This window comes from Macaca mulatta, chromosome X, assembly GCF_049350105.2.
Source record: "Macaca mulatta isolate MMU2019108-1 chromosome X, T2T-MMU8v2.0, whole genome shotgun sequence".
Classification (NCBI taxonomy): Eukaryota; Metazoa; Chordata; class Mammalia; order Primates; family Cercopithecidae; genus Macaca; species Macaca mulatta.
Window position 1 is genome coordinate 15,466,577 of NC_133426.1, and position 12,026 is coordinate 15,478,602.

General features: G+C 43.5%; 1 protein-coding gene across 2 annotated transcripts in view; it reads left to right on the forward strand.

The window, feature by feature from the left end:
• The first annotated feature begins 3,531 nt into the window (after positions 1 to 3,531).
• The window catches only part of ZRSR2 (zinc finger CCCH-type, RNA binding motif and serine/arginine rich 2), a 33,208-nt gene continuing 24,713 nt past the window's right edge, over positions 3,532 to 12,026 (forward strand). For both annotated transcript variants that reach the window (XM_001116975.5, XM_077988458.1), the window contains exons 1-2: positions 3,532 to 3,603; positions 4,007 to 4,086. In XM_001116975.5, coding sequence (XP_001116975.5) covers positions 3,563 to 3,603; positions 4,007 to 4,086 — 121 coding nt within the window. In that variant the 5' untranslated portion in view covers positions 3,532 to 3,562. The remainder of the gene's footprint in view (positions 3,604 to 4,006; positions 4,087 to 12,026) is intronic.

A 12,026-nucleotide genomic window follows, 5' to 3' on the forward strand; every position in this document is an offset into this window, starting at 1 on the left:
TCTGTAAATTAATGAGATATCCTTTAACAGGTTCAGTGTACACTGGTTACCAACCTGTCTTGCGTCCAGTGTGACAGAACACACTCATACCCAATACATTACATGAAGCAGATGTATTACTTACAGACAGGAAGCAAGGGACAAAAGAGGCCCTGGCTCCATGGTGAGCCAGTACCCCAGGGCTCAAGAAAACTGCCCGGGGCAGGGCTGATGGAGTCTTGAAGTTCGTGCCCCACTTGCACCATAGCCTGCCTTGGGTTATATATCATAGGAGCCACATAACTCATTGGACAAAGCTTTAAAGGAGAGAGAGGAACACAACTGGCTGTCTCAAACAGTTCCTCCCTAACTCAAGATGTTACATTCCCTAGGAGGGACAAGAACAGGGCCAGGCTGTTTCAGGCAGTTCCTCCATATCAGGACATTGCATTCTCAGTGCATTCTACAGTTATTCTTAAGAACTCCAAGCAAGGAAGAAGGGAGAACTGGGTCAGTCCAAGGCCACCTGGAGAACTGTCTTGTACATGGGTTAGGGTAAAGTTGGCTGTTCTAAAACCAGGCATCCACCCAAAAGAAGTCTTGGAAGACATCTTTCTCTGTTAAATTCAAACGATGGTAATTATAGTTCGGAAATGGAATTGGCTTTTAGAGTTACATCTGTAATGAAATTAATAAGCAATTCAGGCCTATTTCTGAAAATGAATTCAGTGGTTAATTGTTAAAAATAAATGTCTAACTCCTATAAAAGGAAATTTACATCCATTTCTAACTCACTAAAAAATCTATGGCTGGGTGCAGTGGCTCATGCCTGTAATCCCGGCACTTTGGGAGGCCAAGGCGGGCAGATTACCTGAGGTCAGGAGTTCAAGAACAGCCTGGCCAATCCGTCTCTACTAAAAAATACAAAAATTAGCCGGGTGATTGTGGCACGCACCTGTAATCCCAGTTACATGGGAGGCTGAGGCAGAAGAATCGCTTGAGCCCAGGAGACGGAGGTTGCAGTGAGCCGAGATTTCTTAGAAGGAATTGTTATTTATTGTTCTGAAGTGAAAGTCTGGTCTGATTCATAAGAAATGTTACAACAGCTCAAACACTGATGCGTTCAGAATGGGCAGCAATTCTCAGCGTAAATTCTCATCGCAAGGACCAGCAAAACTGGTGACTTGCATAGCTACAACATTCTGTGCCATCCAGGGCACTCTACTTTGGGGATACAACTGCCAAACCTCCAACTAGACAGTTTAGTTTAAGATTTAGTCAAGAAGCAGAAAGGTGGAAGTGACAATGTGTAGTAAACCATGGTAGATGTTATAAAAGGTGGAATGCTTGTACTGGAAATGCATACAGTGCCTCACCCCCTCAGGAGGTTTTCACGCTAATGATGATGGTGATGATGATGTAACAGCTAAAGTTTTGGAGGCATTCACTATTGCTAGGCACTGTATCAGCAGATAGCATGGGTTATCTTAGTTTTCACAATAAAAGCGTTATGAGATGGGAACTATGATTACTCTCTTGATTTTTACAGAAGAGAAAACAGGGGTAGACATTAAGGAATTTACTCAAGACCCAACGGATGCACTGAGCTGGACAAGGTCAACTTGAGGCTGAAGGGAATATGTGTTGCTCCAAGTGTGTCGGTATAAGAGAGATTAGGGTGAGGTTTTATGCAGAGTTTGGGTATCAGTTGAGTAATTCTAAGGAGGGATTAGGGGAAGCAAGGCAGTTTAGTAATTGAGTATCTTAGCAACTTTAATTTGGAGGACAACGGAACAAAGCTAGGCCAAGGAATCTATTCAGTCACTCAAAAGATAGAGGTTGTTAGTCATTTTACAGCTGTAATGTATCCTTGTGAGGAACATTTTTTGCTTGGCCTTGTCCCTGGCCTTGTATGTGTACATTACAGTCTGATTATTAGTTGGGATGATTTTTAGTTTCTCAATCCCTACTCTTACTGCCCCAGTTTAATTCCTCATCACCTCTCACCTAGATTATTGTGATATTCTAGTTTTATCTTTTAATCCTTTATATTGCAAAGCAGAGTAATTTACCTAAAACACAAACACAACCAAAATAAGCCTCTATTTAAAAGCTTTCAACGGTTCACTGTTGTCTCTACGGAATGTAAACAGAGCGTCTTAACATGGCACATCAGGCCCTCCTCCTTAACCTAGCCCTCCCAGCCCATCACTACAACTGTATTCCTTGATACTCTCGAATTGCACTTTATTTTGTTTTGTTTTTTTGAGACGGAGTCTTGCTCTGTTGCCCAGGTTGGAGGGCAGTGGTGCCATCTCGGCTCACTGCAGCCTCCACCTCCCGGGTTCAAGCAGTTCTCCTGTCTCAGCCTCCAGAGTAGCTAGAACTACAGGCATGCACCACCACACCTGGCTAATTTTGTATTTTAAGTACAGATGGGGTTTCACCATGTTGGCCAGGCTGACGAACTCCTGACCTCTGGTGATCCACCCGCCTTGGCCTCCCAAAGTGCTGGGATTACAGGTGTGAACCACAGCATCCTGCCTCGAATTGCACGTTAAATTGGATAGCTGGGGGGGCGTGGTGGCTCGCGCCTGTATTCCCAGCTACTCGGGAGGCTGAGGCGGAAGGATAGCTTGACCCCAGGAAGTCGAGGCTGCAGTTAGTCTTAATTGCGCCTGCACTCCAGCCTGGGTGAAAGAGCAAGACCCTGTCTCTAATATGTAAGAAATGAAAAAATAAATAAATTCGACTGCCAAAATTCTTGCTGTTCCCAGCATATTCGTTTCACCTTTCAGTGCCTTTGCTTATGCTGATCTGACTGTAACCGCATTCCCACCCTTCTCCGTCTGAGTAAAGGGCATCTTCCTTCCAAACTCAACTCTTAGCATCAGAAAGCTCTCCCTGATACTGCAATTGAGTCACATGTGATACTGGGAAAAAGAAAAAAAAAAAAAAAAAAGCTCTCCCTGAATCTCTAGGTGGACTAGGTTAGGTAAACTTCATGTTTGCCTGCAACATATGATGTATTGGTTCTTCTCGATTGCAAGCTCCTCAGGGGCAGAGGTAACAGCTTTGCAGCCCCGGGAGTTAGGTTTGCTTAAGGGACCAGAACAGGTGTGACTGGCACGGAGCGGAGTCTGGAGCGTTGTCTGAAGCGCTGATAGGTAGATCGGCGGAAGGACGCGTAACCTGGAAAAGTCGGAAATAAAGCCGGGAGAGCAGCTCTGTACGGGATGTGACTTTATGAGTGGATGCTGAGAAAAGCGGGAGAGTGTGACTTTAACCTGGCCACAACACGTCCTGCTAGGGCAAGGAGGGAGACAGTGATAAAGCACTGGGCAAGTGCTGAAGCGACAGTTACTTCTAGGGCAGGGTAAAAGCTCCAGAGGATTTTTGCGGGAAGGAGATATTTATTTGAGCAGCGTTTTGGAAGACGAGCCGCCGAAGGGTACCTCCGGCTTTCCGTTTCTGGTCCCGCGCGTGTGGCGGCTGTTCGATACCCGCGCCTGCGCGTGCCTGTCTCGGCTCTTAGGCCCGCCCTTTCCTGCCAGACCTGGAGGGGCGGGGCGGTGCCGGCAAGATGGCTGCGCCCGAGAAAATGACGTTTCCAGAGAAACCAAGGTAAGCTCCGTACGGGGAGATGAGCAGGCAAGCGGGCCGATCGTGGGCATGGAGGATGTGGTGGCAGCAAGAAAAGGGAAGCTAGGCCAAGCTAAGTGAGCCACCGCGGCAGCTCGATTCCTTCCTGGTGCGCGCCCTGGTCCCCTCCCCGGACTTTCACGGGCGGCTGTGGGCTCAGGCAAGCGAGGAGAGGATCAGGTTGGCGGATGGAGAAGAACTGCCGTCTGGAAGTCGGAGGATGAGGGGATGATAGATGCCTGTTCTGTAATTAAAATACAGGAAGCAAGATTTCTCTCCTCAGTACCCGAACTATTTCCTTTCATTGGGCACAGAGGAGCGGGGAGCTCGGGCAGCGCTGCAGTGTAGCCGCTGATCGTCGTGTATGTATGTCTTAATCTTCCAGCCACAAAAAGTACAGGGCCGCCCTGAAGAAAGAGAAACGAAAGAAACGTCGGCAGGAACTTGCTCGACTGAGAGACTCAGGTAATGGACTCTCTATCCTATTTTCTGTGTTGTGAAATTGCTCTGTCCACTCCAGCCCTAACTTGAAGCCCCAGTGTCAGAAGGAAGTCAAATACTGTGTCAGAGGAAAAATAGCTGTGACTACTGCCCGCCAAGTAGTTATTTAGAAACACCTGTCAGAAACGATGTTAACGTACTAAAGTCAGGAAGAGGAAGTCTTGGTGAATGATCGCCCATTGATTTGGTGTAACTGTTTATAAAGTATCTAATATTATAGTTGCAAGCTTCATGAATTACAGTAGCTAGCACAGTCCTTGCACACATAGTAAGTATTCGGTGAATATTTTTCTTCATAAAACCAGCAGGAGTTGAAAGTATTAGACAGTTTGCAAGTTTTTCTCAAACTTGACTAATATGAGACCCTTTGTTTACCCAAATTATTATGTTATTCAAATATATATCAACATAATACTAGTTATGAAGCTCATTTATTTATTTTTGAGACAGAGTCTTGTTCTGTTGCCCAGGAGGGAAATGCATCGGCACAACCATGGCTCACAGCAGCCTCCACCTCCCAGGCTCAAGCAGTCCTCCCACCTCAGCCTCCCAAGTAGCTGGGACTACAGGCATCCACCACCACACCTGGCCAATTTTCTTTTTTCTTTTTTCTTTTTTTTGAGACGGAGTCTTGCTCTGTTGCCCAGGCTGGAGTGCAATGGCACGATCTTGGCTCACTGCAGCCTCTGCCTCCTGGGTTCAAGCAGTTCTTCTGCTGCAGCCTCCTGAGTAGCTAGGATTATAGGCGTGCGCAACCACACCCGGCTAATTTTTGTATTTTTAGTAGAGATGGGGTGAAACCCCATCATGTTGGCCAGGCTGGTCTTGAACTTCTGACCTCAGGTGATCCACCCACCTCAGCCTTCCAAAGTGCTGGGATTACAGGTGTGAGTTACCGCCCCTGGCCCACCTGGCTAATTTTTAAAATTTTTGTAGAGATGGGTTTTCACTATATTGCCTGGGCTGGTCTCGAACTCCTGGCCTCAACAGGAAGGCAAGAGGGAAGGCAACTTCAGGCTACCACGCCTGGCCTGAAGCCATTGTTTGACTATAAAACAATATATGAGCTGGGCACGTGGTGGCTCATGCCTGTAATCCCAGCACTTTGGGAAGCCAAGGCAGATGGATCCATCACATGAGATAATGCTAGGAATGATGTAAAACCGATGCTCCTCACAATATGTATATGGCACTGATGAGAGTTTGGAATGCCTCTACTAATGTTGCCTTATGGTTATTTACCACTTTTTCTATGAAATTACTGTAGAACTTTATTTGTACAGCTGGTCATTTGACCTTCACATGGCAAACCTAACATTTATGTATTAAATCTGCTGCTTAATGCAATAAAATTAGGACTTAGTTATAAAATTATGTAGTAATTATAAATCCAGATGCGAGCACTGAAATCACACAGTAGTACTGGATTATAATGATTGTCATTCACATTATCCAGAATATGCTTATGAAATTATCCTAGATAATTCTTGAAATCCGGAGACCATGGCCTCAAGTAACTAGGATTCTTGGGCCTTGAGAAACATAGCCATAGAGGTTTTATTTACCATTGGAGTTCCCGAGTAATTATTTTAGTGTCAGTACTGGGATATTTAGAATGGAAGGAGCAGTTTGTTTACCTGCAACCTGTGTTAGCATTTCTGTCTTATTAGTTGAAAACTCATCCACTAGAGGCAGAACAAAGCATCAGGGATAAAAGGAAAACTAGGATAGGTTGGAGTTATTGAGGCCCTTATTGTACTTCCTCTCTCCCTCCTTGAAATTTTCAGCTACTTTACTTTGTTCATTTAACCTGTTTTATTCTAAATATTATATATTCTAAATTTTTTTAACTTCTTCCTCTTTTTCTTTTCCTGCACTCCATCCTATAACAGCTGGTATTTGTATTGTTTTGATTTTTTTTTTCCTTTTTACTTAGCAAAATGTGTTCAGAATGAGCCTCTGTGGAGAGTCAGGCAAGTCGTGTCCCATGGTAGTTTAGTCCATTCAAGGATCCAGGTCACTGGTCTGTCAAGATTATATAACTAATGCCATATCCAAGACTAAGCACTTGTCTCTGCCCTTCTGCTCCTAGTTTTGCCCACTCCAACTCACAATTCTTTGCCTACTGGTACTTCATGAATACTGTAGACTATGGAATGGTCCTGTTTTTTTTTTTTTTGAGACAGAGTCTCACTCTCTCGCCCAGGCTGGAGTGCAATGGCACAATCTTGGCTCGCCGTAACCTCTGCCTCCCAGGTTCAAGTGATTCTTCCACCTCAGCCTCCTGAGTAGCTGGGATTACAGGTACCCACTATCATGCCCGGCTAATTTTTGTACTTTTGTAGAGATAGGGTTTCACCATGTTGGCCAGGCTGGTCTTGAACTCCTGACCTCAGGTGATCCGCCTGCCTTGGCCTCCCAAAGTGCTGGGATTACAGGCGTGAGCCACTGCGCCCGGCCAGGAACACTGCTGTTCATTGTAGCACATGTTGGATGGCCGGAAGGCTAGAATGTTGAGTGTTACTGTGAGAGTGTCTTGGCAAATGATTGGAGCGCCTTGGCAAATGATTTCTGGAATAGTGAGCTCTTAATTACAGATAGCTTCTGTGGCACCCAGTTCTACTTGAGATAACCTGAAACAAGCTACCTCGTCAGAAATTAAGATATTAAAAGCAAGTTGCAAAACTATAGCATGATTCTGTGTGTACAGTTACATGTACAGGTTGAGTATCCCTTATCTGAAATGCTTGCATTGTATTTACCAGTTCAGCATCCCAAATCCAAAAATCCAAAATTCGAAATGCTCCAATGAACATTTCCTTTGAGCATTGTTGTCACTCAAAATATTTGTGATTTTTGGATTTGGGGTGCTCAACCTGTATAATACCATTGGATATACATTTGATCCTTGAACAATGTGGGAGTTAGGGACTCTGACCACCCCCCGCCCCTCTGCATAGTAGAAAATTTGCATATAACTTTTCACCCCCCATAAACTTAACTATTAAGTGCCTACTGTTGACTGTAAGCCTTACCAATAACATAAATTGTTGATTAACACATACTTTGTATGTTATATGTATTATATACCCTATTCTTATAATAAAGTAAGCTAGAGAAAAGAATGTTACTAAGAAAATCACGAGGAGGAGAAAATATATTTGCCCTTCATTAAATGGAAGTGGTTCATCATAAAGGTCTTCATTCTCCTTGTCTTCATGTTGAGTAGGCCAAGGAGGAAGAGGATGATTTGGTCTTGCTGTCTTGGGTGGCGGAGGTGGAAGAGGTGGAGGAGGGGGAAGGGAAGGCAAGAGGGTAGATGCACTTGGTGTAACTTTGCAGAAATACATTCTAATTTCTGTCTAACATTTTTGCTTTTTCATTTCTCTAAAAATGTGTTTCTCTACAGTACCAATTCTTCCACCATTTGCTTCAGTTTAAATGCATTACTTTTCAGTTTAGAAGGGTTCATAGAAGAAGTCAAAAGCAGTCTTGAATAATTGGCCCTTCTGCCAGATTGTCTAGTGTCAATTTGTTTTCTGGCACTGCTTCACCTAAGTTTTCTTCCTCATCACCTTGCACTGCTTTGGAAGGACTCATCCCTATCAAATTGACTTTTGTTAACTACTCTGTTGTATCTGTTAACTCTTGAATTTCTTCAAGATCTATATCTTGAGACCCTTCACCCCGACACCCCTGCCCCCTTTTTTCCCCCATATTTACAATCTCTTTCATGATTTCGTTGATTGGCTCTGTCTTAAGTTCTGTGAAGTCATGCACAATATCTGGACGCAGTTTTTTCTCCAGCAAGACTTTGTTTTGGGCTTGATGATTTTCATGGCTTTTTCTATAATGACAATAACATCTTCAATGGTATAATCTTTATACACTTTCTTGATGCTCTCTGTGATAGGGTTCTCTTCCATAGCATTGACAATCCTTTCTGTAGAGTACCACGTGTAATGAGCTTTAGAGGTTCTTAACAACCCCCGGTCTAGAAGCTGAATTAGAAACATTGTGTTTGGGGGCAAGTAGACCACTATGACACCTTCATTGTTGAACTTATGGGGTTCTGGGTGGCCAGGGGCATTGTCCAATATTAAAAGAATTTTAAAAGCCAGTTCCTTACTGGCAAGGTACTTCCTGACTTCAGGGACAAAGCATCAGTGGAACCAATTCAGAAAAAAGGATTTCCATTATCCAGGACTTCTAGTTGTACAACCAAAAGACAGGCAGCTGGCGCTGATCTTTTCTCTTCAAGGATTGGGGTGGGGATTAGCAGCTTTATAGATAAGGGCAGTTCTGATCATAAACCCCATTACATTTACATGAAACAGTAGAGTTTGCCTGTCTCTTTTTGTTTTCAATCCTGCTGCTTGCTTCTCTGCCTTCTAAATGTCCTTTGTGGTGCTTTTCTAGAATAGGATGCTTTCATCTGCATTCAAAACCTGTTGAGGACAGGCACGGTGGCTCACACCTGGAATCCTAGCACTTTGGGAGGCCAAGGCGGGTGGATCATGAGGTCGGGAGCTTGAGACCAGCCTGGCCAACGTGATGAAACCCTGTCTCTCCTAAAAATACAAAAATTAGCCGGGCGTCCTATTCAGGCAGATATTCTTTCTCCTCAATGATTTTCTTTTCTTTCTTTCTTTTATTTTATTTTTTGAGACAGAGTCTTGCTCTGTTGCCCAGGCTGGAGTGCAGTGGCATGAACTCGGCTCACTGCAACCTCCGCCTCCCAGGTTCAAGCAGTTCTCCTGCCTCAGCCTCCCTAGTAGCTGGAATTACAGGCATGCACCACACTGCCCGGTCATCATGACTTTTCTCTGCTTCTTGAGAGCACTTCCAGCATCACTAGTTGCATTTTGCGTGAGTCTCATGATGTTATTCAAGGTTTACCATTCTGTAGTAAACACGACGAAAAATATGCCAGAGATGACTTCTTACTGCCACACGCAATTTACTGAAGAGATGAACTGCTCATGCAGAGATGATTAGTGTCACAAGGCATTTTAAGTGAATACGCGTATTTGAGCTCACTACAATAGCAACAGGAGGTGGCTATGAAATTATTACAATAGTACAGTATGTACTACAGTTAATTTTTTTTCTTCCTTCTGTGCCTCATTGGATGCATTTTTTTCCTTGTTTTGTACTATAGTTAATTGTATGCAGTTATGATTTAGTACTGCATATTTATATTTGTTTACATTTTTTCTCAACTGTGAATGTGCCATATATGGTCTATAAATACAAGTTTTGATAAATTTTAACTTTAAAAAAAGTTGTCAATGATTATGTTGTAGCACAACTTTCATGGTAATATTCAAGGAAAAATATTTGAGACCAAACTTCTCTGTCTTACAATGGAATGGAGTCAGAGATCATTTTGTTTCAAATGCTCTTTTTTTTTTTTTTTTTTGAGACAGAGGCTCACTCTGTCACCCAGACTAGAGTGCTGTGTACAATTTCGGCTCACTGCAACGTCTGCTTCCCGGGTTCAAGCGATTCTCCTGCCTCAGCCTCCTGAGTAGCTGGGATTACAGGCGTGCACCACCATGCCCGACTAATTTTTTTATTTTTAGTAGAGATGGGGTTTTGCCATGTTGGCCAGGCTGGTCTCGAACTCCTGACCTCAAGTGATCCATCCACCTCGGCCTCCCAAAGTGCTGGGATTACCAGCATGAGCCACTGCTCCCTGGCCTGTTTCAAATGCTTTAAGCAAGGGAACAACAATAAAACACTTAACTTATATTGTAACAGTATCTGTATATGTGCTGCTCAAGCCAGCACAATATTGCTTAACAGTATCTGCATTAAGTTTTTTTTTTTTTTTTTTTTTCTGAGACGGAGTTTTGCTTTTGTTGCCCAGGCTGTAGTGCAGTGGCGCAATCTCCACTCACTGCAACCTCCACCTCCCAGGTTCAAGCGATTCTCCTGCCTCAGCCTCCTGAGTAGCTGGGATTACAGGGGGCTGCCACCACGCCTGACTAATTTTTGTATTTTTAGTAGAGATGGGATTCACCATGTTGGCCAGGCTGCTCTCGAACTCCTGACCTCAGGTGATCCTCCTGCCTCGGCCTCCCAAAGTGCTGGGATTATGGGCGTGAACCACTGCGCCCAGCCCTGCATTAACTTTTTTTTTTTTTTTTTTTTTTTTTGAGACGGAGTCTCGCTCTGTTGCCCAGGCTGGAGTGCAGTGGCGCAATCTCGGCTCACTGCAAGCTGTGCCTCCCAGGTTCACGCCATTCTCCTGCCTCAGGCTCCCGAGTAGCTGGGACTACAGGCGCCCGCCACTGCGCCCGGCTAATTTTTTCTATTTTTAGTAGAGACGGGGTTTCACCATGGTCTCGATCTCCTGACCTTGTGATCCGCCCGCCTCGGCCTCCCATAGTGCTGGGATTACAAGCGTGAGCCACCGCGCCTGGCAACTTTTTATAATAGATTTATATTTATGGTAGCAAATGATAAAATAGACTAATATGTACATATATTTTATACATTCATGACATACCTTTTTCTTATTTTTTTTTCAGTGTTTCTAGGCCATGCCACTTACCTGGTATTTTTTTTTCAAATTGTTGCAGATCTCCCCTAAATGTTCCAGTGTATTTATTGAAAAAAAGCTGTATTTAAATAGACCAAGGCGGTTCAAACCTGTGTTGTTCAAGGGTCAACTGTATTGTATCTATATGTATTGCATATGTCTGATTGTACACATGGGGAAAATGCTGTGCCCAGAACTGTTAGCAATCACTTCTGTGGAGTATATGAGCTTGGTTTTGAGGCGATGGGGAGTTGAGTGAGTCAGTCAACAGGTGTTTGTGAGTGTCAGCTGTGTCTATGCCCTGTCTAATCTATGGGCATACCTCTGCTAGTAAGTCAGGTCATATCCTCTGTGCCAGGTTCTCTGGCCCTTTAAGTACATTCGATCATTTAATTATCTGAACAATTAGATATTATTTTATGTGATTGAGAACTTATTCTACATTTGTTGCCCCTTTTAATTCCAGTTGCTGAAATAATAAAATTTACTTACTTAAGGAAAGTAAATTATTGTAATTATCTGGGACTGGATGATCCTTCAGTTAGAACTGTAGTCAACACCTGTGGCAAACACAGACTTGTTTTCTTTAAGCCTGACATCTGTAACATTAAGATTATTTCAGTCTTCCATTTCTCTTCCACTTTCACTGATTTTTCCCCCACATTTTGAATAGGAGAGGATGTAAATGTCTCTTCTATTAAAATTATTTTTTCATGTTTTTATTTGGAAAATGTTCTAATCTACAGAAAGTTGAAAAAAATAGCACAATAAATATCCATGAACCCTTCAGAAAGATTTGCCAGTTGTTAACGTTTGGCCTTTCTTTCTTTCTTTCTCTCTATTTAAAGAGATACATACATAGAACATTTTTTCTGAACCTTTTGGATGGCAGTTGCAGATAGCAGCACCTCACCCCTAAATTCTTCAGCCTGCAACTCCTGAGAATAAGGACATTCTCCCACAGAACCACAATACCAAACTTACACCTGAGTACATGAGCAGTAATTCAGTGGTATGACATACAGGCCGTATTTAAACTTCCCCAAACCAGGATTGATTGTTTTGAAAAACTCAAGCCAGTTATCTTGTGGAATGCCTTGCATTCTGGATTATTCTGTCTTCTCATGATTAATTTCAGGAGACAACACTCTTTAGCACAAAGGATTACAGAGGAGATGTTGTAAACTTCTTATTGCATAAATCATGAGACCTATAACGCCAGGTTGTTGCACTCCCAGTGATGCTAACTGTGGTTAAGGTGTTACCCACCCGGGGCCGGGCGCCGTGGCTCAAACCTGCAATCCCAGCACTTTGGGAGGCCGAGGCGGGAGGATCACAAGGTCAGGAGATCGAGACC